The sequence below is a fragment of the Rhincodon typus genome, chromosome 19, assembly GCF_021869965.1.
Source record: "Rhincodon typus isolate 14 chromosome 19, sRhiTyp1.1, whole genome shotgun sequence".
Classification (NCBI taxonomy): Eukaryota; Metazoa; Chordata; class Chondrichthyes; order Orectolobiformes; family Rhincodontidae; genus Rhincodon; species Rhincodon typus.
Genome location: NC_063350.1, coordinates 33,951,898 through 33,976,321, shown reverse-complemented (window position 1 = coordinate 33,976,321; position 24,424 = coordinate 33,951,898). Strand labels below are relative to the sequence as shown.

The following is a 24,424-nucleotide window of genomic DNA, read 5'->3' as shown; positions in this document are numbered from 1 at the left end:
GGAGCAGGAAAGCTGATGTTTCGGATTGGGACCCTCTTCAGGAATGGGGGAGGGGAGGGGGGCTCTGAAATAAATAGAGAGAGGAGGGCTGGGGCTGGGAAAGTTAGGTGGGATGGTGATAGGTGAGTGCAGGTAGGTAGTGGTGGGGATTGGTCAGTGAGGTGGGAGGAGCAGATAGGTGGGAGAACGCCGGGCACCTGGCCTGCAGCTTGTTATGGCAACCATCAGGATGCACTGCCCCCCAACTCCGTTTCAAAGCCAGGGTAGTAGTCAACCTCCCACCCCCACCCAACCTTCACAGCAAAATACATCCTCCAAAGCACTAATATCTCCCATTTTTATATGCTGAGTTACTGCCTGTCATAATTATTATCTCTCAGGATGCTACTTCCAATCTCCATAATTGACTTCTCCAACTTACCCACCACAGCAGTGACCCCTGATGACCTGTCTTGACTTTTAGTGAACAGACACCCAGGACTGATCTCTGTTAGCTTCCCAGCTAACTTACTGCTAATCCTGGAATGGTCACACTGGATCTTGAGGACAGAACATTGCCCACACTGTGGCCTCTAATGAGATGGAATCCCTGGCCCCGACCACTTCAACTGGCCAATTTTGTGTCTAAGCTCTTTGATTGACTGTGGTGGGACATTCTGACTGATGACAGTCCCTAGGCCGGTTCCCTTAGACTTGGAGGAACAGCCATTTGGCTGAAGCACATGCAGTATGTTTGTTGCATGCTGTCATATGATGTAGATGTGACAGTGCCATATTACAATGCTGCAGTAATACATCCACTCCCTCAACTGATCATTGCTGGTAACCATGATAAGCTGCCTGGCTTTGTGCCTACACTGTAAGACCAGCCAAGACAAGTACTGTGAGGCTGTACATTCTCAATGAGATGATGATGTACAAAAAAGTAAGGCAAGTTATGGCAGAGATGCAGCAAGCATCTAAGTAAGCACAAACCGAATGAGGACTAGTGTGCAAACAAAGACTCCTGAGATTCACCCTGTTTTGATGCATGGAGATTGGTGTCTGTCCCTCTGCACAAAGCGTCCTGGTAGCCACATTGCAATGAAAGGTGTTGGTGTGCTCCTAAGTGTGGTATTGAAGTGGTGAGCATTATAATAAGTGAGCTGGAGATGAGCCATGAGGATGTGATGAGGCTGGTGCATGTCTGATGCCAACCTCAGATAAAGGATACAGGTCTCTAAGGTTCTGGAGTAGATCTGTAGCTCGGGTTGTGGGTGTTGAGGTTGGTTGGCTCGCCGAGCTGGTTTGTTGTTTCGCAGACGTTTCGTTACCATGCTTAGTAACATCCTCAGTGCAGCTTCCCCGAGGATGTTACCAAGCATGGTGATGAAACATCTGCGAAACAACAAATCAGCTCGGCGAGCCAACCAACCTCAAAGGATACAGGTGGTTGCTGTCCCTACAACATGCCCTAGGATGTTGGAAAATGCTGGCCAAGGTGGAGGCCCAAAGAAGCATGCAGGTTTTCTCTCTGTGGTGCTGGAGAATAGGAAAGTGCATATAAATGAGGAGAAGTCAAGTATTAACAGCATGCAGATGTATGCAAATAAGTATTTTGGTGCTGATCAGCAAGATTCCCATCTCGCTATAAGAACCTTGGATGGAAGGTCGCACTATTGCCTACACTGTTCAGGGGGTGGAAAGAATCTGCCCCATATTACTATCTTTGTATCCCTCTTTAGCTTTCTAAACTCTCTCAATTTAATCATTTTCAAGTTCTGTTTGCTTTTATTTAAGTATTTCATTTTCACTTAATAGTATCTATTACTTCATACTTTGTCTGTAGTTGCTTAAATAAACAACTAGACCCTTTCCCTATTAGGATTTTGTTCTGTATAAGAGTGAAATTGGTTCATACGAGTATTGCAAAACAGGCTTATGGTGAATTGACAGATAATTGTACATTGTGCCTGATCTTCTGTCTACAGAAGTTCGTGTAACAATTTTTCAGTTAGTTTTTGAAGATTTGTTTCCTAGTCACTTACTGTGGTCACTTATACATTTTTTGAAATTAGAAGTCTTGGGAATACTTACCTTATTAATGGAAAATAAAAATCACAGCAGTGTGTCACAGCCTGATGATTTGCAACGTGACTAGTTCACTCTGTTCACTATTCACTTGTAGACTAATTTCACTCCCTTAGTATGAGATTACCTTTGTCATTGAGGCACTTGCTGAATCCCCAGAGAGCCATTCTTGTTGCTTTGTTGTGTTGAATTAAAATGGCAAACAACATAGTGTAGGTACCTAAAACAAATGCTGGAGATCACAGCGGGTCAGGCAGTACCCATGAAGAGAGAGAGAGCAATCTAATGTTTCAAGTCAAGATAACTCTAAATCCAAGCTGAAGTGAAGTGTGGAAGGGGCGGCATCTATACTATAGTTTAGGGGTAGTGGGTGTAGGATGCTGGTGGAGAAGAAATGTTGATAGTTCAGATTAAGTGATAGGAATCTAAGAATGGCAGAACAGTGGTATGTCTCCTGCCAGACTTGAAAGGACAATAAATGGGATGGAGGAAGGGGAGGACATGATAACAAGCTAAAGGAAATGTAAGAAATGGTTCACAGTTTAAAGGTTATTATGAAGCAGCGGTTGACACCTCCCCCCTCAACCCACCAAAGCTAAAACTGAAAAACCCAGAGTAGAGCACCTCACCCTATAACCTGTTAAAAGGAGTGTGAGAACGGGTGTAATCCATTTTTTCAGTAACTTCTAGTGGTTAGATAAAATAAACCCCTGATATTCACTTTACAATCAACAGGTAACAAATTTTTTATTTGACTCTAAATGTGAACAAATTAACTAAATTATTAACAAACCGAATAAACCCCTTCTAACTACTAACTATTCCCGAATATAACAAGATTCTAATGGTATACTGTTCCAATAAATATAAGTCCCACTTATATAAAACAAAAAATAATAAAAATAGAATTTATTCTCTCAAAGTTACAGCCAGGTTATGTGTCTTACAGAATGTTCTGTGCCTTCTCTGTCAAATATTCTGTCAGGAATATTAACTAATTGTGCCATAGGTACCTTTTGATTTAGATGGTGCTTTCTCTAAAACCTAGAGAAGACCATGAGAGCTAGCAATCCTCTCTCAAGAGCTGAGAGCTGTTAACTCTAGCAGATGGTAGTTCACTCCCCTGTCTTTGCCCAACTTCCCCTTCTTTTATACCCTTGATGACATATCAATATTTCTTAAACAAGGATTGGTTCTACGTTGTCAAAACCATCAGATTTTAATTCAATTGATTTTTCATATCTGGGTGCCTTGTTCAAGTTGATTGGCTAAATTCAAAACTTGTTGTCTTGGTAACAAAACAAAACTGCTGCTTGGCTTGCTAACTGTACGGCCTTTTGATACAAATTTTTCACATCAGGTGCTCTGTGCACCTGCAAACCCACAAGCAGCTGCCCACAGGCATCTTTTTTTGAATCTCTATGCATAGAAAAAGCACATAATCGTTTAAAAGGACGATGCACTGCTTCCCCCCTAACATTTTACAAACACCAAATTCTAGCTTCCTGCCTCCTAATCCAGAAGTACTCTACCCAACTTCACAACAAGGTGTTGAACTCAATATTAAGTCCCGAAGGCTGTAAAGTGCCTAGTCTGAAGATGAGATGTTGTTCCTCCGGTTTGTGCTGTGATTCACTGGAGCTTTTCAGCATGCCAATGACAGACATGTGGGCATGCAAGCAGGACGCTGTGTTAAAATAATCAGCTATGGGAATGTTGGCGTCCTACTTGTGCACAAACTGGAGGTGTTCCGCAAAGTGGTCACCCAGTCTGCATTTGGTTTCTCCAATGTAGAGTAGGCCACATATTGAATACAATACCCAAGATTGGAGGAGGTACAGGTGAAATGCTGTTTCATGTGGAAAGACTGTTTAGGCCCTTGGATGGTGAGCAGGGAGGAGGTGAAAGGGCAAGTGTGGCACTTTCTGCGGTTACGTGGGAAGGTGCCATGGAGGGAGGGTGGTGTTGGTGGTTGTGGAATGGACTAGGGTGTCCCAGAAGGAACGATCTCTGCAAAATGCAGACAGGGGAGTGAGGGGAAGATATGTTTGGTGATGGCATTCTGCTGGAGTTGTCTGCTGCCTCACAGTGCCAGAGACCTGGGTTCTATTCTACCCTCGGGCGATTGTCTATGTGGGGTTTGCACATTCTCCCCTTGTCTGCATGGGTTTCCTCTGTGTGCTTCAGTTTCCTCCCACAGTCCAAAGATACGCAGGCTAGATAGGCTAAATTGCCCATAGTGTTCAGGGATGTGAAGATTAGGTGGGTTATGCGGTTTGGGTCTGGGTGGGATGCTTTGAGGGTCAGTACGGACTTGTTGGGCTAAAGGTTGGACACTATTCTATGATGATGATGATAATGATGAAATGGCAGAGAATGTTCCTTTGAATGCGGAGAGCAGTGAGATAAAAAGTGAAGACAAGGGGGACCCGATCACGCTGTTGTGAGTGATGGGAAGGAGCAAGGGCGGAAGCACAGGTGATAAGTCGGATGCGGTTGAGGGCCCTGTCAACCACTGTGGGCGGGAAACCATGGTTATGGAAGAGGCAAGTCATGTCAGTAGTGCTGTTTGGAAAGTGGCATCATCCAAACAGATGCGACGTAGACGAAGGAATTGGAAGAATGGGATGGAGTCCTTGCAGGATGTTGGATGTGAAGAGCTGTAGTGAAGGTAGCTATAGGAGACAGTGGCTTTGTAGTGAATGGCAATGGACAGTTTATTCCCCGAAATGAAGACAGAAAGGTCAAGGAACGGAACGGAAGGGAAGGGTCGGAAATGGATGATGTGAAACTTAGAGGGGTGGAAATTGGAGGCAAAGTGAACAAATTTTTCAAAGGCCAGGCAGGAGCAGGAAGCGACACCCAAGCAGTCGTCAATGTATTGAAGAAAAGAGTTGTGGGAGGGGCTAGTGTAGGACAGGAACAAGGATTGTTCCACATACCCATAAAGAGGAACCCATGTAGGTGCCCATAGCCATTCTTTTGATTTGGCAGAAATGAGATGAATTAAAGGAGAAATTGTTCAGTGAGAGAACAAGTTCAGCCAAGCGGAGGAGAGTGGTGGTGGATGGGGAGGGTTCAGGCCTCTGGTCGAGGTTGGGAATGGAAGTAAAGAGGGATTGGACATGCATAGTGAACAGGAGACAGTTAAGGCCAGGGAACTGGAAATTGTCAATATAGTGGAGGGCATTAGAGAAATCCCGGATGTAGGTGGGCAACGACTGGATAAGTGCAGAGAGGGTGGAATCAAGATTGAAGGAAATGAGCTCAGCGGGGCAGGAACAGACTGATGCAATAGGCTTACTGGCGCAGTCAGGTTTGTGGATTTTGGGGAGGAGGTAGAAGCGGGCTGTGCATGGTTGGGAGACTACTAGGTTGCAGGCAATGGGGGGAAGCTCTCCAGAGGTAATGAGGTCAGTGACAGTCCTGGCAACAATGGCTTGATGTTCTGATGTGGGGTCATGGTCCAGGGGCAGTAGAAAGAAGTGTCTGAGAGCTGGCATTGAGCCTCCACAAGGTAAAGATCAGTGCACCAGACTACAACAGCGCCGCCTTTGTTGGCTGGTTTGATAACAAAGTTAGGGTTGGACCCAAGAGAGCGAAGTGTGCAGTTTCAGAAGGGGACAGGTTAGAGTGGGTGAGAAGAGCAGAGAAATTGAGACCCTTGATGCCATGTTGGCAGTTTTAAATGAAGAGATTGGGGACAGGTAGGAGGCCAGGGGAAGTCGAGGGGGAATGCTGGAGGCAGGTGAAGGGATCAGTGAAGTGAGGGGAGGGGAGGTGATTCCTGCCTGAAAAAGTGAGCACAGAGACAGAAGCGGTGGAAAAACAGTTCAACATCATTTATTAAGGTGGGGCATGAGGCTATAAAGCTGAGTCCTTTGCCGAGCACAGTACGTTCAGCCTCAGAGAGAAAGGAAGGTCAGGAGGTATGGGGTGAACACACGGCAAGGGCTGGGGTTGGGGGCAGTGGCCTCGGGTTCAGAAAGTGATGGCATCTGAGGACTGGAAAGGGGTAGGTGCTAAGGGATGGGCCGCAGGACAGATGCTGAAGTCCATAAGTTGCTAGAGCTTGCGTGCCTTGATGTCCCTAAGAAAAAGAAAATATATTTTGTTGAGGCGACAGATGAAGCAAAGGATGAAGTGAAACTGGGGACCAGCACAGCTTTGAGAGAGGGTGAGTCGACATTGCTGCAGGGTGGGGTTAAGTGTGCACACATACTGGTTCATGGCGTTGACTGTGTATCACAGGAGCTGGCACGGACCACAGTCCGAGGAACATTGTATGTCCTGGAGATACTTGTAACCCTGAGTGGATTTGAAACACAAAGAATGAAAGTTGAGTTGAAATCCATGCGGGGTAAGTCTGAGTCATTGGCAGTCACTGAGGAAAGAAACATAGCTGTGGAGGCGAGTTCCACTGATCCCTTCACCCGCCTCCAGTATTCACCCTCCACTTGGACCCCCTTCTCCTGGCCTCTTACCTACTGATGTGACATTGGCTGTCTCAATTTTACTGCTCCTCTCACCCACTCTAACCTGTCCCCTTTTGAAATTGCTGCACTCCGCTGTCTTAGGTCCAAACCCAACTTCTTTTTATCAAACTGGCCAATAAAGGTGGTGCTGTTGTAGTCTGGCACCAAACAAGGGAATACACAAAGGAAATGTCTTTCTGTCAACAGCTTTTGAGGAGAAATAGAGAAGCGATAAATTTGTAATCGTAGAACTGGAAGACTTGCTCTCTTTCTCTGCACCTATTTCTCTTTGTCTTTCAAAAATCAGTGCCCAGTGGTAAAACAAATCAGCGAAACATCCATTAACTGAGAACTCAAGTACATCTACACATGTCACCACTGTTCAAGATATAAGGCATCTTTAAACAACTGTGGTCTCAGGTTGAAACTTCACACTGTAAGGACTCTTAAGACTTTTAAACAGCTATTCTTGATCATACTTTTTGTATTTGATATTCCCTCCTTTTTATACTTTAAACTCAGGGATAAACATAGATATAATGTCATGTTTTATTATTTTTCTTGGGAATAATAAGTAATAAAGTTTTTTTTTATTTTGCTCAAGGAAACCTTGGAATGGTTTGAATTGAAGTATGATATAGTTGTGTACTGAAAAAAATTTAAAACTTTGCTGCAATCAGCTGAGGGGGTTTAAAAGAGGGAACTCAATTCACCATCTCTCATCTGGTTGTAACAAGATCCCTGTTAATACACTGTTCTGCGTGTCACTGAATGAATGTTTAAGCACTGTGTTCATTTAGGGTTTAGAGTATCTTGACAAGCTGTTTAAATTATTAAGAACATTAATTAGTAAATTCTAACTGTATTCCTCTTTATTGGTGATAGTATTTCTTCTTTAAATTGCATTGTAATTTTATTTTATTCATGGATTTTCATTTATTTTCTTCACAGAATGTGGCCATCGTTGGTAAGGCCAGCATTTGTTGCCCATCCTTAATACCACTGAAAATCAGTGACTTGCTAGACCATTTCAGAGGGCAGTTAAGAGTCAACAACATTTCCTGTGTTACTAAGTCATGTGCAGGCCAGACCAAGTAATAGTGGCAAGCTTTCGTTCCCTAAAAGACATTCTTGAATGAGACTTTTTTTTATTACAATTGATGCTAGTTTCATAGTCACTGGATTTATTCCTATTAATTGAACTTGTATTTCAGTAACTGCCATTGTGGGATTTGAATGCATGCCCCTAGAACATTAGCCTGGGTCTTTGGCTTACAAATCTATTGACACTGTCACAATGCTACAATTTCCCCAAATTTGCTACATATAAAATAGGCTTTCGACCATTATTTCATTTGGAAGCCGCAATGGTTTATTGTGATCCTTGTATACATATGGAGGTACTTTCATCAAATAAATTACCCATTTTGGAAAGGAATTGATTGGTTTTATTTAATTTTTTTTATTTGAAGTTGCTAAAGATGAATTATGCTTGACCCATTGGATATTGTGAACGTATGAGATTCTGTGAAAAATGCAAAACGATGTGCCCAGTTTTAAAGAATCATATTTTTATTCCTAGTTTTATGGAGAAGTTCAAGAGAATAAAATAGATGCAGTTGTTGCTAATTTGACAGTCACAGATCGAGACCAGCCACACACTTCAAACTGGAATGCGGTGTACCGGATTGTCAGTGGAGACCCTGCTGGCCATTTCATTGTTAAAACTGATCCTGTCACCAATGATGGCATCGTTACAGTGATAAAGGTACTGTGTATGTTTTGTGTTCTTTGTTGAAGTTTTTTTTAAATTATTCATAATTATTTTTGAAAGAATCATGGATATATATATTGAATGCTCCAGCAAACATTATCATGCTAGTGAATCTTCTACGATATTGCTCACAGGAAGCCTGGGATCTGCAGCACGGTTGTGATGTTCATTGATAACTCCTCCTTACCCCTTTCAGTTCACCAATCAGGTATATCCTCAGTCATTGTAGGAGTTACATGTATCAAATGTCAGCTTTTGTGAACATATAAGCTCATGCTTTAACAGTGAGCTTTGCGTGATCATTTGGAGAATTTGTGTTACTGTGTTGTGATTTTATCCTTTAACTGCACCAATGTCACACTTGACTCCTACTGAGAATTTAAGCCCACTGAATTTACCTTAGAATATAGATAGTTGATCTTTTCAATGTTGTTTATATTGTATGAATATCATATAACAACAGCAGAAGTTAACTCTGTTTCCAAATACAGGCTGGAAAAAGTCATCAGGTCTGGCAGCATCTGTGGAGAGTCATATCGGACTTCAAGTATTAACTGTTTTTCTCTCCACAGATGCTGCCAGACCTGATGACTTTTTCCAGGCTGTGTTTGGAAACAGAGTTAACGTCTGCTGTTGTTATGTGATATTCACACAATATAAACAACATTGAAAAGATCAACTATCTATATTCTCAAAACATCATCTTCAGGCTTCAAACTTACACAGTATTTTGCTTTCATTTAATTTGGTTTATACTTGTATGCAACCAAAGAAATTCAGAGGTGAATTTTTTCCAAAATTTGGCTGTCATTTTCATGATGGAATTCCCTCATGAACTCTAGTGACTTTGCTCACACAATTTTATTGCGCCTGCCCCATTAATTGTTCACCACACCTCCACAGCACTGTTCTTGCATGATCTTACACTGAGCTGTGGTGAATTGTTAGCCAAGTGCCAGGACCTTGCAGTGTTCACACTCCGGATGTTATATCTAAGCCACAGCTGCTCACACTGTCTAGCATTGCCAGGCTGTTCTGATGTAACCACCCTGCTTAAAAGGATTAAAAGCCAACTAAACCCCATATCCTAATAATCTACATCCCAGAATACTTAAGAAAGTGGCTCTAGTAAAAGTGAATGCATTGGTGGTCATCTTTTAAGGTCATCCAGCCTCTGGAACAGTTCCTATGGTTGGAGGTTAGGTAATATAATCCCAGTATTTACAGAAAGGAGGTAGAGAGAGGTCAGAATTGCAGACTGGTTAGCTTGATATCGATAGTAAGGAGAATGCTCATGTCAATCACAAAAGATTTAATAGCCAAGCACTTGGAAAACAGTGACAGGATTGGACAGAGTGAACATGGATTTTTGAAATCATGCTTGACAAATCCATTGGATTTTTTCAAGGATGTAACTAGCAGAATTGATAAGAGGAAATCAATGGATATGGTTTCTTTGGATTTTCAGAAGACATTCAATAAGGTCCCACTGTTCAAACTGGGGGAAAATCAGGCTGTGTTTGCCTCAACTTTGAAAATATCTTTTCTCTTATTTTTCCAACTGATTCAGCATTCAGAAGCTGAGAAATTCAGCCCATAATATACCATTGAGCTACCTTTTTTTAACCAGTTTATCTTATCAAAAGGCAGTTCTACTTTTTATATATACATCACATAAAGGACAACTCATGAAACCCCAGGCGGTTATAATTGATGCTTCATTCATCTTGTTGGCCTGGTTAACCTGTATTGTTTTTGATCAGATATAATCAGGCCTGAACATTTGTGGGATATAAATTTTGATTCACCATCTTCATGGTGAATGTCCCATATTCTTTTTAGCCGGAATGCTAAATAATTCGACATTTCTTGTGCCTGATGAGATCTGTAAATCTTGGAAATTGAGTTGCTGCAGTGATCTGTAGATGATTATTTACTTGTTGGCAGTATCTCAGTCCCTGTCATGGTTTGTGATTCTTTGTTGAGAATTTTCCTTTAGAGTTTAGGAAAAGAGTTCCTTTTGAATTATGTTATTCTAAAGCAAAATCACAATTGTTTAATTTAAATTCAGGTGAAGGTTGATAATGAGTTGATGATCAACATTTAATTTTTAAAAAAGAAACAGTAACATAGACAGCTGGTCAGGTCTATCAAAGGTTATAAAATCAGATAGAAATGTTCCCTACCAGTCAGAGAACACTTCGCGGTCAAGGGCATTCAGCCTCTGATCTTCAGGTAAGCATCCTCCAAAGTGGACTTTGAGGTGTACAACAACGCAGAATCGCTGAGCGGAGACTGATAGCCAAGTTCTGTACCCATGGAGACGGCCTGAACCATGATCTTGGGTTCTTGTCGCATTACATGACCCCACCACACTGTTCTGTAGCTATAAAACCTTCCTTACCGTCCCGTTTTGATACCATCACCTTGATAAATTATTATCCCTCTACCTTAATTAGTTTGTACTGTTTTGTATTACCTAATAATTTGGTTAGACCTTTGGCATGTAACTCTCATACCTACCATGTTATTACAGTCATTTAGTTTGTCTCCAGCACCATCTCATTTTTAATTTTTTGTAATTATCTCTGCCTCATTTATTCAGATTACAGGTCTTTACTTCGATGGTTATTTGGCTGTCGACACTTCACTCACCCTCTAACACACTTGGTCACCTGCGGAGACTTATTATCTGGCGCTCCACTCATACCAGTTGTATGATCTTTTGATCTCTTAGTCCTCGATCTCTCTGCGTACAAACTCTGTGTCTGTGTGCTCTTCTCTCTCACTGCACCTGACGAAGGGGCTGCGCTCCAAAAGCTTGTGTGATTCCAGATAAACCTGTTGGACTATAACCTGGTGACATGTGACTTCTGACTTTGTCCACCCCAGTCCAACACCGGCACCTCCATATCATTGTCACTAGATGGGCAAAAGTAGATACATTAAGATTTAGATGAAGACTTTATGCTACATTACAATTCAGATCACAGAAGTTACGCTGTTTAAAAGGGATTATGGACGACAAGTTATTTCCACAGAAAAATTAAATCTATGGACTGGCTTTTCATAGAGATCCAAAGGTTTTTAAAAATTGTGGGTTAAATCCAGATCAGAAGCTGTGCCTGCATTATTGTTAGATTCCATGTTTACTCACAGGTAGAAGGGAAAGGGCATGATCCAGATGCAGTCAACTCAAATTTAGCATGGCTAAATTTAAAATGCCTGCTGAGTTCAAATAGAGCCCATTTCCATGGTTCCAAAGGCCTAAGCGACAGTGTGAAATTCATGAATTTTTGGAGGATGAATAAATGTTAGTGAGGGGCAGATACAGTTTGTTAAAGCATTGTGATCTGAAATTATTTAAATCTTGAGACCATTAGAAACAAAGAAAAATGGCTGCAGCTGTGAAGAAAGAAAATACTACTAAGCTTTACTGATTGTCGAGCAGTCTGATGTAGTTTAGGAAAAATAAACAGTCATCTTTTCCTTTAGTTGCAACATTTTACAGCTGAGCCCATTATGACTGTTTGGCTGAGTTTCAAAAGATCTAACGTCACTTATCTCAGCAGGGTCAGAGATTTTTTTTTATTTAAATTCTTATGACAATTAGCCATGGCTATTGATTATACTTAGTGAATGGAAGCTTGTTTTTACAATATAATGTCAATTTTGGGGGATTTAAAACCTTTGAATTTGTAAATGACATACAATTTTTGAGTATCAATTTTATGAGAGACAGCTCACTTGGATTATCTTTCTCTTCTTCATATGGTACCTGTGATCTGCTCAGAGTGGAAACTTGTGTATATGTGGAGGTGTGAGTGAATGAGCGAGCAAGTGAGTGAACGAGCAACCATGTGCATGTGGTTGTTTCCATGGAGACGGTCTGCCATGTTTTTCAATACATACTTCTTGATCTCTCTGCCTATAAACTCTCTGTCTGTGTGCTCTGCTCTCTCACTGCACCTGATGAAGGGGCTGTGCTCCGAAAGTTTCTGTGATTCCAGATAAACCTATTGGACTATAACCTGGTGTCATGAGACTTCTGACTTCATCCAGTGACAAGACATGGAGAGACCAGTGTTTGAATTCTGAAACTTGTTTCTCCAAAATTGAGAATTATAAATAATACTTATGTGGCATCGTACCAAAATTGAGTGAAGAAGGCTTTTGTTTTGAAAAGTGTTTGAACTCCCAATAGAATGCTTCATCTACATAAGTGCACTGTTAATGTTTCCAATGTTTTTATTGCCAGGGTGAATGGAGCATGATTTGTTTGCCCTTTCTGTCATTGTTTATGTTGGCTTTTAGATACTTAATCCAAAATATTGGCTTTTCTGTTTTTCAGCCAGTGGATTATGAAATTAACAGGGCCTTTGTGCTGACCGTGGTGGTAATGAATCAAGCACCTCTAGCAGCTGGAATTCAGTCTTCACTCCATTCCACAGCAACGGTTGCTATCTCTGTCACAGATGTCAATGAAGCTCCATTTTTCATTCCAAATCCCAAACTGATCAGGCAAGAGGAAGAGATGCCTGTAGGCACGCTGCTGACAACATTTGCAGCTCAAGATCCTGACCGCTTTATGCAGCAAGCTGTACGGTAAGATGATCAACAACAGAAAGAAAAGAATTCAGCTTTTCTTTCCCATCCCATGCCCAAAAATAATGGTATTGGTTTTGATTTTGTGCAAGTGTGTAAATGAGTGATAGCGAAGGACCAGCTAATTTTACAACACTGCCAATTTTTTTGAGTTCCTATGGTTCACTGGTTTGCTACAAAATGGCACAATACTAAAGTCGACCACATCCTGTGCAAAGAGCAAGTGCAATCTGGCTGTCACTGAAGACCAGAAATCAGCAACTTAACAAAACATCACCCATTCTTTGATAAACCAAATTATCATTCCTCTGCTTCTGCTTTAGCTGTGTTAGCATCACAGACTAATAGCCATATTCCAATGACATTTATATGTGTAGTATTATTAAATTAGGTTGATCTGCTGCAGTGGTAGACCTGATAATGAAAATAATCTAAAGATGGGTCTTAAAGCCTTCAAGTGATGGGAGCTGTGACTGTTTTGTTCACCTTTGTTAGACACTTACCTCCCTTTGAAAATGGGAAGATTTGATGCTGACTGTCTGGTGTGCCCAATGTCAATGAAATTGGTCTCGAGCAAGGGTCATAATCTTCAAGAGAACTAAAAAGGGCAGAGAATTAGGCAGAAGAAAAATTGAGTAAAATAATATTGTGTACATTAACAAAAAGAAGTAACATTCAAATGACAATGAAGCATTCACGTGCTTACTTAATTTTAGTTATTGAAGTCTTTTAGCTCACTATAAAAGTTGAACAACTTTTTTGTATTTTAACTTCTTTTCTAGTTCAACATCACTCAAGAGTTTATATTTTCCCAGATATAAAGTTCCCCTCCTCTCTTCTATAAAACCCTGCTCACTAATTGCTGACCAACAGGACATGCACCTTCTGGTAATAATGTCATTTAACCAACACGTAAGAGCATGAAACTTCTTTTAAAATTGAGGCACATTTTATCCATGCAAATTCAATTTTGTTTTTGGCATTTCAAGGTCACTCCCAACAGATATTGGAATCCCTAAGTTAGACCACATGGTTTAACTTGCATTGCACCATTACATGCCATAGTACGTCGACACACTATGCATGGTGCCACCTCTCTGCCAATCAGTAGCTTTTGAAGTGTTACTTACACTGCTAGTTAGCATTTGGCACTATTTGGTTCTCCAATCATGGAAAATGCCATTCTTTTGGCCTTTCTCTAGGTATCTGGCTATTTTGTTCCAACACTCATGAGCGGTTATTGGTGTTCCATGCGTGAACATGGATCTGAATGCTTTACATGGGGAGGTGGTGGATACTGAGCAAGAATTGAGAAAATTTTCTTCAAAATAAGGAGGAAGACGATATTAAGGCATGTTTCAAGTGGTAGAAACTTCATAGACGCCTGCAAGAGGAAGAGGGACAGTAAGACAGAATGGTTTAGGAAACAAATTCCAGCATCTGCGCGTGCAGTTCATGAAAGACTGGGCTCTGATGGTGCTATGAAGTGGTACAAGCAGTAGTCCAAAGTCAGGGAAATAGAAGATGAGGGTTAGGATACATGGTTGAAGGAGATTAGCTGAATATAGTTCAGTAAGGACATAGAAGGACTTAAATAATGATAAGGATCTGGAAATCAATTTGTTAATTGAAGTTTCTGCTTCACAGCAACTTCATTTATGCCAAATCTCAATACATTTTAGTTGCTCAAACAATCCAGCTTCCAACTGACTTCAATTTTGTGTCTCTTCGCAGTATTTTTCTGCAAGTCACTCGTCTTATGTCTTTTTTAATTTCTTGAGTAAAGGTACACACAAAATTTCAGAATTTGAGCTGAATCACTCCCTGAACGTAGAAACAGCAAATTTAGCAGCTGCTTCCCTCAATGAAATTCTTTATAGGTTGAGGTTGGTTCACTATGCTTAGTAAATCAGTAATATCTTAAATACGAAGTTATAAAAAGCAATTTGTTCTGATGTTAAACTAGACAAATGTATGTAGATGAATATCTGTCTAATAAAAGCTGCTACTTTTTTTTAAAAAATGCAATAAAAAAAACTTTGCCAAGTTCACACTAGGGAATTAATGCCTCATGCTCGAAATTACATTGGGCTGCTACTCTCCGATATTAGATAAGACCTGTACATTATTGCTTTTGGTTTAAGATCTACACTGAATCAATGGAGGGATTTATTTAAAGTATAAGCTTGACTGTGATAATAAAATTAAACAATATGCTAGAAGTCTTAAATAACTGAAATTTATAGAAGTATATAAAGCAGGTCCATCAACATTTGTAAAGACAAAGGGTAAGTTTTTGTATACGGTTTAATTGGTAATGGTCCTGCTATGCATTTCCAGCATGTGCTGATTTACTCATGTTTTAAAAATACTGCCTGGTGGTTGTTATCCTTTTATCAAGTCTAAGTTGATCTACAACAAAGCTGGCAGGTTTACTTGCACTGTTTTGATTGCACTGATATGAGTTAACAAAAAAAATTTGCAGGAATCTGGATGCATTTTTTTTCAACTTTCATAACCATGTTTTTATAAAAACGTTAGATAATGACAAAAAGGATGCTTGCACGGATTTACTGTGTAAATCATTTTAAAAAAATTATAACTTATGCCTTTGTCTATCTTCTCCTTAAGTGTAACACTGAATTCAGTGAAAAAACTATCACATCATCAGACATTGCAATTGTTTTAAAGCCAGATATGCTGGAAACTCTGTTCAGAGTGACCAGTAAATTGTTTTATCTTGAAAGCAATAAGACTTTAAAACATGACTGCATAACATCAGTTTATGACCTGGATGAGCCTGTCTGCCTGTTTGAATATTTCCTCTCTGCACAACATATTACTACTTCATGTGTATCTATTTTCTTTTAATATTTAATGACCCTGAATGTGTTTCTCCCAAAGGTTATATTCCTAAAAATTAATTACTGTCTAAACTCATGCAGTCCATGGTCTCATTTGGCAGCACCTCCACTTTACTCGGAGATCTATTTCTGAATACCTATAGTTAGTGCTCCTTTATGCCCCATTTAAGGAGATAGAAATTGGCCACTCTTTTAGTAATCTTATTCCTCACAGATGGGAAACTGTTGGGATGTATGACTCTACTCATCTGTTGGTTGTGCTGAGAGGCTCGCTCCATGTTTTAAAGGTCTAACCTTATTAACCTCACGCTGGCAAGCTGACTACCTGTACTGGACATCCCAGCTCCCAGGTTTAGGAACTTTTAAGGTTGAGGTTATATGTTAACTCAAAGATAAATTGTGGCAGATTTGATGGGTTTCACAGTGAGAGGTTGGTCAGTGGAGAGATGTGTGCAGGACAATAATTTTACAAGCTGCCTTTGTGGAACTTACTCCTCTAAGTTCTGCAAAAGTAACTATACATGCATCTTTATAGGGTCTCTGCTGGTAACAGGATTTAAAATAAGTGTCTGCAGTATGTTCTGCCCTTGATGGGAAGTTAAAATAGCATATTATAATATTGCATCTTTAATTTGCTCCTCAGTCTGCAAAGAAACAATCTTATAATTCTAATTGGAGAGGAAACACTTATTGTATATTGTTTATATTCCTCCAGCTTTCTGCAGGGCAGGGAAAAAGGGAGTCTGGAGTTGAAGGGACAGTTAAAATTCTCCCTAAAATGTTTTGGTCTGGTTGCCATACAGAACACCGTCTTGTGATCAAAGTAGGAACTAATAAATTTTGTAAAGATAGAGCACTTCTAAAAAATTTGTTTCGATCTACATTTTAAAAAAATCCATGGTACATAACTAATAATTGACCTGAAAGCTTGTTCTCAGGCCAGTATCAATCTTCAAATATGAAAGATGCTCAGAAACTATGTCTCCAGTGTTCATGGGACTGCTTGTTTCAGAGTGAGTGAATGAGAAGGAATTAAGAATGGAAAACCTGCAAGTACAGGTTTCCCATCTGTTTGACAGCCAGCTAGTTGACAGGCTGTACATCTGTTAGGTGGGGAAGCCTGTAGCACCAGGACCATCAAGACAGATCAAGAGGCTTAGAGAGATTGTGGTTGATGGCAGGATGCATGGGTTTATTTTAGTAGAAAGAGATCATAGTAGGAACATTGTGGTCTGGGTTAAGTCTTGGTATTGTGGATAGATCATGATGAGAAGGTGTTGGTGGTTCAGGTGGTGTCCATTCATAGTTTGGGAAGTGAGGTGTTTACAAATAAGAATGTTTGCTAGGATGAAACGCTTTTCCTCCTTCAAACCCACAGTGTTGTAGAGATATTAACCATATGGATCCAGTCCAATCCAACCCTTCCCACCTCCATTTACCCCAGAAATATGAATAGAAGTGCTGCAGAAAATGTCAGCAGGTCAGGAAGTACCTATGGAGAGTAACAATTAACATTTCAGAAAGATAACGTTTCATCAGAAGTGAAGAAAGATAGCAATGTGATAGTTTTGAAGGCAGAAGAAGAGGGAACCATTTACGATGAAAACACACAACCTCCTTAAAAGGTTTCAATAACCCATTTGATTCCACCAAGTCGATCAGTCAGCACCCTTCATCCAACTTCCATTAAAACCAGAAATAGGATGGTTTGGTTAGAATTTGAGATTTACATTTAATACTTCACTGAATTGAAAGTCACTAGCTTTCAGGGTTTGAAACTATCCCCTAGGACTCAAAGATTTTCTACAGAGCTACTAAAAATATGCAGAGCAACTTCAGCTCTGAAAAAAATCCAAGCTGATGTAAAAGCACCAGGGGTTGCATAATACCCTAATTCTCCCTTCCCGGTTACTCTTTCCAGCAATAGACGATCACTTCTCCTCAATGTTTTGCTGTAGCCAACTCACCTTTTAGCCTTCTGAGTTAAGATGTGACAGGCTAAAATGAAGAACAAGAAACTAACTCCAAGATGCAGAAGGTGGAGTCCTCATCCAGTTGTTTAATGATTGCTCTGTAATGTATTCTTTCACACATTGTTACTAAAACATTACATACTAGAGATAATTTTCATTATTGGTAGGAGTGGAACACTGAATCCTGGTGCTGCGGGCTTCCCCACTTAACAGATGTACAGCCTGTCAACTAGCTGGCTGTCAAACAGATGGGAAACCTGTACTTGCAGGTTTTCCATTCTTAATTCCTTCTCATTCACTCCTCATTGTCAAACAAGCAGTCCCACAAACACTGGAGACATAGTTTCTGAGCATTTTTCATATTTGAAGAATACTGATAAGGAGACTATAAAAGAAGATCAGGCAGGGTACAGAATGGGGACACCCAATCAAATGTCAATTTTCTACCTCTGACAAATATGAAAATTACCCTCACTTTGATTTGGATGCTTCTGAGAACAGGTCCAAAGTAACAGTAATTGAGACATTCACATGTTTCAGTGATGCTCCCTCGGCTTCCCTTAGGGCTAAGAAACTTCGCATCACTGAAAAAAAATAGCCAAGTTATGTGCATGTATACAGGCAGAACCAGGCATATGGGTACAAGAGGTAAATGCAGAACACCTCTCATCTGATTAGGTTAGTATTCCTTGGTCCCCTTTATTAGGAAGTAGGTGTATTTTTATTGGGAACCCCCTTGGTCCTGCTAATGGTGCCAAGGACCAAAAGACATTAGAACAGTACCTCATGGAAACCTAAAGGGCACTAAAAAGCAAATAAAGATATGAAAAACAGTTAAGAAGTTACCCTACAAATGGTCAGCATTGCTTAATGACTCTAAACCTCCACTTTAAAGGGGTGGTCTTCAATAATGTCCAAAACTAGGTAAAGGCATGCAGGATGTACCTGACATCAAATTAACTATTTACATAGTATTCTCACTTCTTGGAAATAGGTCTCCCCAAAGCCAGTAAAAAACAAATGAACTAAATTGCAAGGTGTTAGATGTGTTTTCACGCTATTCCAATTAGAAGCATTTGATGTTGCATTAAGACCACCTTCACTAATAGGTTCAAATGCATTGCATTGTTTATCATTTGTTGTACAATTGTGCTTATAAAGTTGTTGCTTTCATATGTATTTAACTTACTCTATAATTGTCTGCCTAAGTAGTTAACTTTTCTATTAATATTTGTTGCTTTTTTAAGATATTCTGAACTGTCAGATCCTGCAAACTGGCTGAACATTAATGCCACAACTGGTCAGATCACAACCACAGCAGTCCTGGACAGAGAGTCAATCTTTGTTAAAGATAATGTATATGAAGCAATGTTCCTGGCAGCTGACAATGGTAGGTCTTGGTTTCATGCTGTTCCTTCCAGTGGAAGACTGTAAAATAATATATCAATCTGATGATAACCCATCATTTTGCACCTTTTGAGTCAAAAATCTTTATTTCTTTCAACTGCCTCACAAACAGAATAATGTTGTAAAATATCTTGCTAACTAAATGTCCTAAAAGGAAAAGAGTACCTTTAATTAGATATTGTGTGCATTGGAGTGAGGAGTTTGGGGAGTCAAAGTAAAATGTAAGATTATTTTCATCTCACTGCTCCTTGTATCGACCATTTTAAGTTGTATATCATTAATTCCCTGTAATAGCTTCTACTGTACTTTATGTGGACTAGGATTGTGGGTTTGAATTTCATCAATGGTTAAAATTTCAACGTCCAATCAAGTAATTTTTCAGGTGGCTCTTAGTATTGGAGCTTAATGTCCAAATATGTCATTTGACTTTCAAGGCAACAGTGAAGAAATGATCATAGGATGCCTACAGTGTGGAAACAGGCCATTCAACCCAACAAGTCCACACCGTCTCTCCGAAGAGCATCCCATTCAGATTCACCCCCCCTACCCTATCCCTGTGACCCTTCCTTTTCCATGGCTAATCCACCTAACTTACACTTCCCAGAACACTACGGGCAATTTAGCATGGCCAATGCACCTAACCTGCACATCTTTGTGGGAGGAAACCGGAGCACCCGGAGGAAACCCATGCAGACACGGGGAGAATGTGCAACACAGATAGTCACCCGAAGCTGGAATTGAACCTGGGTCCCTGGTGCAGTGAGGCAGTATGCCAACCACTGAGCCGCCATGCTGCTCAAATAATTTCCTCCCTGTTCACTTCTTTTAAAAACTAGTGCATAGGCTCTTTAGCAAAGTTGGTCAATATTGGTGGGGAGAACTGTACCAGTATTGGATAAAAGGAGAGTACTTTAATTAAAAATTTGGGAAGCATCCAAGTTATTTCATTGAAACAGGAAGAAACTGTGTCCTTGCCGGTCATAAGAATCTTATAATGAGGTTTATCTTTGTTCCTTCAGTTCGTATGATTGGTCTTCTCGAAAAATTGTAAAAGTAGTTTTTATAAACAGATTTTTACAAGTACACCATGAAATTTAATTGGTTCACGTTTCACTATATTTTATTCCATCGGATTTGGCTGTTGGGCTAACATAAGAATCCCAGAGCATGGTAGCCTCTTGCTCATATTGCACATTATTTACAGGCTGCTGCACCTTTTATATTTGCTAAACATATGGAAACTCTCATAATGAAACTCCTTCCAATTTAAAGATTTATCTAAAAATTATCCCACTGAAGATCCTTTTGACCACGTTCCTCTCATCTTACAACGGATATGCATCAGTTGGGTTGTTTGAAATAAGACACACTCGTATTTTGAACAAGCAAAATCTCTGATAAAGCCTGCACATGTACATTTTCAGATTCACAGACCATTGTTTCTTGAGCCTGGTTTAGCCCCTGATGTGATGTGATCTGATTTGATCTGATACTCTTTTGCTCATTCATCTATACATGTCATACTTGACATTTGCTTTTAACCCAGTCTCACCAATAACAGTTAAATTAATATATTTGACAGATCTATTTAGAGCTTTTCTAGTTGAAAAGCTTTATTTTAAATACCCATCAGTTTTGACTTTGAATACTTGGAGTAAATCAAGCAATTTATTTAGCTGTTCTTTGCTTTTGCTAATCTGATATTAGAGTGTGTAATGTATGCTGCTTCATTGTAATTTAAGCAATATGAGTAAGAGGCTACCATGCTCTGGGATTCTTATGTTAGTCCAACAGCCAAATCCAGTGGAATAAAATATAATGAAATGTGGACCAATTGAATTTCATGGTGTACTTGATTTGGAGGAACCAATAACCTTAGATTTATTAAGCCTGATCCGAAAAAGCAGCATGAAGAAGAAAAACCCACAAACAATGACTGCGTACTGATAAAATCTATATAAATAGCCAAACCTCCTCTCCATGCCATTCGGAAAGTGATATGAATTTACGCTGTTTCTAGAGGGGGGGTCTACATTTCTTTAAGCGCACTATTACCATTACTGGAACTAACAGCCGTTCTTCACAATCAGTGTGTGTTTATGCTGCAGCTTTATCATTGATATAAGGAAGCAGGAAATTAAGTGAATCTTCACAGAAATTATGATTACACTCTTATTGTTGGTGCAAAGCCAAAACCAAATTTGGGATGTATCCAGGGTGTCAAGGCCAAGCTGAACAGAAGCAGTATGGAAAAAGATTCCTCCTCCACGCAGCTCTGATGTACTGTATTTCAGCCCATTTGCACTATTACTGCAGCCTTGTGAAGTTGAATTTTTTTCACAGATGGAGTGATAGACTTTTGATTTGAACATTCCCTTGGTGTGGACAATGCTAGTTTAACACCATTGATACATTTTATAACATGTAAGGACATTATGAAAGAGCTCATTTTGTATTAAACATTATGTGTGATATTGCAGAATTATCCAAATAGCAATCTAAGTGCCTTAAGAGGTGCATCACTGTGAACCAACTGTGAATTGTCTTCCTACAGGCAACCCTGCATCAAGTGGCACCGGTACCATTCAGATTTACCTCATTGATGTTAATGATAATGCACCTGAGCTGATTCCTAAAGAGGCCCAGATTTGTGAAAAGCCTAATCCAAATGCAATCAACATCACAGCAGGCGATGCTGATAGAGATCCAAATACAGGCCCCTTTGTGTTTGAACTGACTAATAAGCCATCCGGCGTCAAGAGAAACTGGACGATCACCCGTTTAACTGGTAAGATGAGACTTTAACAGCACTTCCAAATTAGATGATATGCCATTAAGTTCTGATGGTACTGACATGCTAATAGAATAACATAAATTTCAACTCCATTGGTCAAAACAAAAATACCCACACAAATTAAAAGTTAAAATATAACTTGGTGTTAGTTGTGATACAGCCTTGTAACACTTTCAATTCCATGCCCCTCCTCATTAACCTCTGCAAATGGCTGCATGACAGTGATATATTTCCCAGTAAAAACTCCCACTTTCCCTGGGGTATGGCATGAATTTAGAAATCAACTTCAGAGAATCTTCTGTAAGAACAATGAAACTCAGATAAGAGATAGTAAGAACTGCTGATGCTGGAGTCAGAGAAAACATGGTGTGGAGCTGGAGGAGCACAGCAGGCCAGGCCAGACCCTTTCTGAAGAAGGGTCCCAACCCGAAATGTTAACTTTCCTGCTCCTCTCAGGCTGCCTGGTCTGCTGTGCTCCTTCAGCTCCACACTGTGTTCTCTCTGACTCCAGCAGCAGCAGTGCTTACTATCTCTGAGTGAGTTATAACCCTACTGCGAAACCCAGGTCAAGATTTTTTAACTGATGGAAAAGGAAGTCTGCAATGAGGAAGATAATGCTGTAAATTGCAAGGAAGTTCTTTTCCTGAGATCCAACAGGGGAGCACTGTATGCTGAGACTTGGGTAAGTGCCACAAAGATGCAGTAGAGAAAGGGTGTAGTCTAAAGGCTTTCTGCCAAAATGTAACGAGGGTCTATTAAGTTTCGAGATATCCTTGTCACCTTAGTGGGAATGTACACAGTAACCTTTCATGTTTAGGAAATAGTTTTTTACATTGAAAGTGGATTGAAGCTCTAATGAGGAATTCAGAGTTCCACTGTATTTTCTACAATGGCTGTAATGAATTGTTTGGGACTTGTATTTACTTGTAGATAACTCATGAATAAACTACGTTTTTGCAAAAATAACAGTGGAGATCTAATAGGCTTCAGTGGAATCCAGGCAATAGCAGCCAAACTCAGAAATGTGAATGGTAATGTTGCCACTAGCCACAAACCACTTAAATGCCCACATTTACAGTCAGGGTGCTGTACCTCTGGAAGTTGGTTATATCCAGATGGCATAGAGGTGTATGGGGAGCAGTGATACTTCACTGCCAAAGACCATGGTAGATCTAAGGCTAGTTCATGTGTCTGGAAATTCTTGAATATGCATATGATAGATGTGGAAACAGAAGGGCAGCACACTGGTTCAGTGGTTAGCACTGGTGTGTCACAGTGCCAGAGACCCGGGTTCGATTCCAGCCTTGGGTCACTGCCTGTGTGGAGTTTGCACATTCCCCCTGTGTCTACCTGGGTTTCCTCCGGGTGCTCCGGTTTCCTCCCACAGTCCAAAGGTGTGCAGGTTAGGTAGATTGGCTATGCTAAATTGTGAATACTGTCCAGTGTGGCAAAAATAGGGATGGGGTAGGGGATGGGTCAGGAAGGGATGTTCTTTGGAGCATCAGTGTGGACCTGATGGGCTGAATGGCCTGCTTCCACACTGTAGGGATCTTTTACAAAAAAAATTGATGTTGTTGAACAGGAAGATTTAGAGTTATACTTAGTCATAGAGCAACGAAAACAATACATAGAATTTGTGAGTGAAAGGGTTGAAGTGTAAATCACCTCTCCAGTGTAAATGAAAATGTTCAATTCACAACTTATATTTGTATTGATCATAGAATCCCTACAGTGTGGAAACAGGCCCTTCAGCCCAATAAGTCCATAACTAACCCTCAGAGCTTCCCACCCAGACCCATTCCCCTAATAACCCATCTAATCTACACATGCCTGAACACTATGGGCAATTTAGCATGGCCAATCCACCTAGCCTGCACATCTTTGGACTGTGGGAGGAAACCAGACCACCCGGAGGAAACCCAAGCAGACACAGGGAGAATGTGCAAACTCCACACAGACAGTTGCCCGAGGGAGGAATTGAACCTGGGTCCCTGGTGCTGTGAGGTAGCAGTGCTAACCACTGAGCCACCATGCCGCCCATGATGTTGAACAAAGAATGGTACAGCACAGGAACAGGCTTACCAAGACTGTGTTGACACATGATGCCTTTCTAAACTTAAAAACTTCCCGTCTCTTCACAGTCCATATCCCTCTGTTCCCTACCTATCATATATCTGTCAAGGTTCTTTTTAAACATTGCTACCACTGCCACCTCTAGCAGCGCATTCCAATGTTTACCACCTTCGGTGTAAAAAAAACTTGCCTCTCACACTTCCTTTAAAGCTACCCCCTTTTACATTAAACCTATGTCTCCATGTAATTGGTATCCATACCCTCTTGACTTTCCATTCTATCCACGCCTCTCATAAGATTGTAAACATCTATCAGGTTGCCACTCATCCTTCAATGTTCAAGCAAAAACAAACCATGATTGTCTAAGATAACAAGGTGTAGAGCTGGAT

The 24,424-nt window shown here is 40.4% G+C and overlaps 1 protein-coding gene across 1 annotated transcript in view; it reads left to right on the top strand.

The window, feature by feature from the left end:
* The window catches only part of LOC109932986 (cadherin-4-like), a 678,601-nt gene that overhangs the window by 606,142 nt on the left and 48,035 nt on the right, over positions 1-24,424 (top strand). Inside the window, exons 9-12 of the mRNA XM_048608578.1 lie at positions 8,128-8,313; positions 12,671-12,924; positions 19,009-19,151; positions 21,723-21,956. Of these exons, the coding sequence (XP_048464535.1) occupies positions 8,128-8,313; positions 12,671-12,924; positions 19,009-19,151; positions 21,723-21,956 (817 nt within the window). The remainder of the gene's footprint in view (positions 1-8,127; positions 8,314-12,670; positions 12,925-19,008; positions 19,152-21,722; positions 21,957-24,424) is intronic.